The sequence below is a fragment of the Sclerotinia sclerotiorum genome, genomic scaffold, assembly GCF_000146945.2.
Source record: "Sclerotinia sclerotiorum 1980 UF-70 scaffold_6 genomic scaffold, whole genome shotgun sequence".
Taxonomy (NCBI): Eukaryota; Fungi; Ascomycota; class Leotiomycetes; order Helotiales; family Sclerotiniaceae; genus Sclerotinia; species Sclerotinia sclerotiorum.
This window is the reverse complement of record NW_001820830.1, coordinates 144,477-149,285: the sequence shown is the minus strand read 5'-3', so window position 1 is coordinate 149,285 and position 4,809 is coordinate 144,477. Positions and strand designations below refer to the sequence as shown.

Genomic DNA, 4,809 nt, shown 5'->3' with positions numbered 1-4,809 from the left:
CTGTCGTCGCCGATAATTACTTGGGCGTGCTCGTAAATTAGACTGGTGTCATTTTCGACGGTACCCAAGAAGCCAGTGGTAAGACAGTCGATAACTCCCATACCAAAGTTCTTGAAAACGTACAAAGTGGGCTTTGACAACAGATCTCCAAGACCTTCAGCAAAACTGAATAAAAATCCGAGAAAGTCATTGCCGAGGTTGTATTTGATTGCAAAATCTCCAAAGGTGAGAAGGAGATCTTCAGGTACTGGGTTTGGCAAGTCAAAGCCAGTCTCGACATAAGGATATTTCTGCAATTGTGCCATGTAGAGTGCAAGACCAGTAGTGAAGCTCGCGGTTGAGTAGGTGGTGTTCTCAAGACCAGTTCGGAAGTCTGCATAGACGGTAGATAGAGTTGATGTGCCAGACACTTTCAAGGTGACGTTGAGACGTGCGGCATAGGTCTTGACAATTTCTATGTTGTGGAAGACACTAACTCCATAGTCTCCAGTAAGACCAGTTTTAGGATCGGTATAGGTATTTGTGTGGCCTCCCATACGATCTTGATTGTCAATTACTGCCACAGTCTTGCCTGCGTCTAGTAGACTAATTGCAGCATAAGTTCCGGAGGATCCTCCACCAATTACAACCACATCTCTATCGATATGCTCAACACTCTTGTATGTGACACTGTTGATGGTGACAGATGAAGTAGAGTTTGTCGCAGCAAAAGCTCCAAGGGACAAGAAGCTTGTGACTGCAGCCAGAAGCAACGGAGTGACTTTGAAGATGACCATTTGAATCTTTGGAATTGCTTGAAGATCGGAGGAGGAGGTCTGGAAAGAAGTAGAGGATGGAGAGGATAGTGAGAATGGTGTGAAAAGTCAGAATAATAATCAAAGGTGACTATTGCACGACTTTATATATCTATCAGAAAAACAAACACTGATCAATATATCAAAAACGTGTCTGTGCTTACCATCATCCCACTCAGGATATAAATTTTTCTGACCTTTGTCCTCCGCCATTCCCCTGTCGCTCATCCCAAGATCTGTGGGAAACCATATGGCAAATAGCATGGGGGCTAAGGCTGCCGTCGTATGTATTGATCCGGACCTTATTGACAAATCAGATATCATGATTGTTAAACCTTGTTCCAATGGAAGAGTTCTGGAAGGTTGTCTGAAAATTATGCGACCTCAGGTAATGCTGCAACTCATCGGATGGGGAGACTCCCGAGACTTTGATTGGTAGGTCGAGATGTTCATTGCATTGATATTAAGCCAAATTGCTGACTGGACTATGCTGATCATCCTCGGTGATCCTTCATGATTTGAAGAAGACAAGCTCAAAGCTCGTAGATTGTTGCCCCGCACCAAATAAAGGTTATATCCATACCGTTTTGACACCGTGCGGGAGGAAGGATTACATGCATATTGAAGTTTTTATGCTTGGGTACACACCCAGGATGTTTGTTGATGTTGATGTTGATGTGATGATGTTTGTAGTGTGGGTCGCTAGGTCAACTAGTTAGTAATCTCTTATAAAATGTCTGCAATTAGCCGATGCACAAACACAAACACGAAGAATGTCAACCCCATTTTCACAACATCCCCAAGCAAAGAAACATGGCAATAGATTAATAAATATATTAAAATCTCACCCTCAATCAAGAAAGGAACTCTATTTTTGGGTGGTGGAGTATGCGCCAACCAGATCATTTAATCAAACTCCCCATTATTCTTCTTTTCAAACGCGTTTTGTTGATGTCAACAACAGACAGAGATGCATGATTCCGATTCCCATTCCCAGCCTTCTCAGCTCAAGTGGATCTCCAAATACCATAAATGGGATATCAAGAAAAATATCACGGCGATACAAGCTGTATATGATCTAGGTACCACCTAGATGTGATCAGAAAGGTATCGTTCTTTTCGGCCTTGACCTCAATCCGTTGACTCTAATATAATTTTTGGCCTCATCTCACTCAATGTACTCATCTTTTTAAGCGCCCGGAATCTCGGGCGCCACAATTCCTTATTTGAAAAAGGTGCCTATGTAAATTGGAAAAATGCTGAACCTCAATGAAGTTCGGGGTAATATACGAAATTTATCGTCGCGGACCCTCATTCAAACCTCATTCAAGGGTATTCGTTGTCTTCGAAGGATGGAAAAGATCTTGTGAGAATCCTCACTCAACGTATACAGAACCACAAATTCTGACCGGCCAAAATGCTAAATTGACTAACAATCCTTGATTTCCGTTAATAGAACCGGATCACAATCCAAACTTTTCATGGCGCGATAGCTTCTCAAATTGTAGCTATTTCGAGAATTTCCAGTCGAAAAGTAATCTTACAATCCACATGATGGATACAACGATGGGCCACAAAAAGAAACTATACCTCCAACACCATTACGTTTCCAGAATCATAATCAAGACTGGCGGCGCCTTCGAGGATTACAAGTGCCATTCGTGTATCTGAACTCGGTGTCTGCTACAGTAAAGCACGTCAAAGGTATAACACCACAATAGTAAGGTTACCAAACGAAGTCCTATTCTAATCTATAGGAAGTGGTGCTATATATCGTCCTTCCCGTTCTTCAATTAAGATTGCTTAGTCTGTTCTACCCTTTCTTGTACCTCTTGCACCTGTGGCGTTCCTGGCGAGATCCCATCCAATACCATTTTCCTCTGATCCAATTCATCAAATATTGCCCAATCACCAATTTGCTCGTCAAAGAATTGATCCATGTCTAAGCCTTGAATCTCAGCCTCTTCTGTTACACGCAAGTGCATTCCTGGAATGAATTTCAGGATATAGAGAAGAGCACAAGACACTATGAATGAGTAGGCTGAAATGGCGGTAATCTCTGCGAATTGTTTACCCACTTGAATACCATTTCCATCAATACCACCTGAGGCCGAGGTTACTCCATCAAGCATGCTTACTATTCAATGATTAGTATAAGTATCATGACACCAAGGATGGGAATACATACTAGAAGATGTAGCGAATATTCCAGTCAAAATACTTCCTACCATCCCACCGATACCATGAAGTTTGAAGACGTCCATTCCTTCATCAATATGAAGCCATTCATTTACGTTTTGTAATAATGCGCAGACTACTGCAGTTATGAAACCAATGACTGCAGCCAACCAAACGGAAACATATCCTGCAGCAGGAGTGATTCCTACAAGTCCAGCGATTGCTCCCTCACAAGCTCCTACAAGACTGAATCTCCCACCATGTTTTATATAATCGACGAGAACCCATCCAAGCATTCCAGTGCAAGCAGCAGTATTGGTATTGAATGCAGCGAGCATGGCTCTAATGGAGGCATTCAAAGCACTACCACCATTGAAACCAAACCATCCAAACCAAATGAGTACTGTACCAAGGAAAACAAGTGTAGTATTATGTGGTCTACCATGAGACTTCTCGCCAGTGTGCTTGCGTTTTCCTAATACGAGAGCATATGCCAATGCAGACCATCCAGATGCAATATGAACTGGACCACCACCTGCAAAATCCAAAGAAGGAAGCTTTTATTTGTTAGTCTATATCTCCTCCAGGAGGTCTCACGGTTTGGTGAAAACTCACATTATACAACCACCCACTAGGATTCCAAGTCCAACAAGCAATCGGACAATAAACAACAGTAGCCCACCAAAACCCAAACACCAAACTTGGCATAATCCTTCCTCTCTCAAAAGCACCACCAACCACAATCTGAACTGTACACGCACAAAACAGCAATTGATACAAACAAAACACGATTTCCGGAATCACCGCACTACCCAACGACGGAGCAGCCATCACATTCCTCAAACCGAAATTCGCTAGATCACCAATAAATGGACCCGCAGTCCGCGAATACGCAAGAGAATAGCCCCAAAACATCCATTGAAACGTCGTTACTGCCACTACGAGAAGCGATTGGAAGAGTAAAGTAAGAGCTGATTTTCGCCGTGCAAGTCCACTGTAAAGAAGACCGATTCCGGGGATGATGAGCCAGACGATGAATCCGCAGAAGATGATGTACGTGTAGTGGAATTCGTAACCAGAATATTGCGCGTTGACGTCTATGAGTTGGGGGTTTCCGCCGTTGGGGATTGAGAGGTTGAAGATGGGTGTGCTCATTGTGCTTTGGGATGGGATGGGTTTCGATTAATGGTAAGTTGTACAAGGTTGGATTTTTTTGCGGAAGTGGAAGAAACATGAAATGAAATACTTTATGCATGGTAGGACTAGACTTTATATTGAGAACTTGACTTCTCAAGTATTTTATTAATTATTCAACCCCATATTCAAAACCCAAATTCCCAACCTATCCTTATCACAAAAAACCCCACCATAACCTTACCATCCCCTTGGAAACCTATAAGATCTCGAGAATCAAGTACACTACCTACTATCTACGCGATCTCCTTGGCAAGTACTCTCCCTCTTCCCCTTTTCCTTTCCTTTCACTTCCCTCCTACATATACAGCGTTCCTCCCTATTCCTACCATCATCACTATTCATTATTCATTATTCATCACCCTCGTACCTAGTAAGACTTACCTTATCCCTTACCCAAATCATCATATAAGTAACAGGTTAAATCACCGCTTTGATCTACGAAACATTGATAACGGAAATGCTCGGGGAAATAAATTCAAAGCTTACTGACTGACTGATAAGGGTTAAGGTAAGCAAAGCAAGCTTATTGTATTGATAAGGTGCTTGGCGATGGGAATTTTGGGGATAGGCATGGGGATGGGGATGTTTTTGCTATGTTGGGTTGGGTGGTAGGTTATGTGGGGTATATCGGTTTGGGTAT

General features: G+C 42.6%; 2 protein-coding genes across 2 annotated transcripts; both read right to left on the bottom strand.

Moving 5' to 3' along the window:
• Positions 1 to 16: 16 nt before the first annotated feature.
• Positions 17 to 776, bottom strand: SS1G_04885 (hypothetical protein; the record flags this gene model as incomplete). The annotated part of the gene is made up of 2 exons (XM_001593408.1): positions 17 to 29; positions 124 to 776. The coding sequence occupies 2 exons, from the start codon at positions 774 to 776 to the stop codon at positions 17 to 19; spliced, it is 666 nt and encodes a 221-aa protein (XP_001593458.1).
• A 1,811-nt stretch (positions 777 to 2,587) lies between these two features.
• SS1G_04884 (hypothetical protein) lies at positions 2,588 to 4,127 on the bottom strand (the record flags this gene model as incomplete). The annotated part of the gene is made up of 3 exons (XM_001593407.1): positions 2,588 to 2,931; positions 2,983 to 3,529; positions 3,588 to 4,127. The coding sequence occupies 3 exons, from the start codon at positions 4,125 to 4,127 to the stop codon at positions 2,588 to 2,590; spliced, it is 1,431 nt and encodes a 476-aa protein (XP_001593457.1).
• Between the last annotated feature and the right edge of the window lie 682 nt (positions 4,128 to 4,809).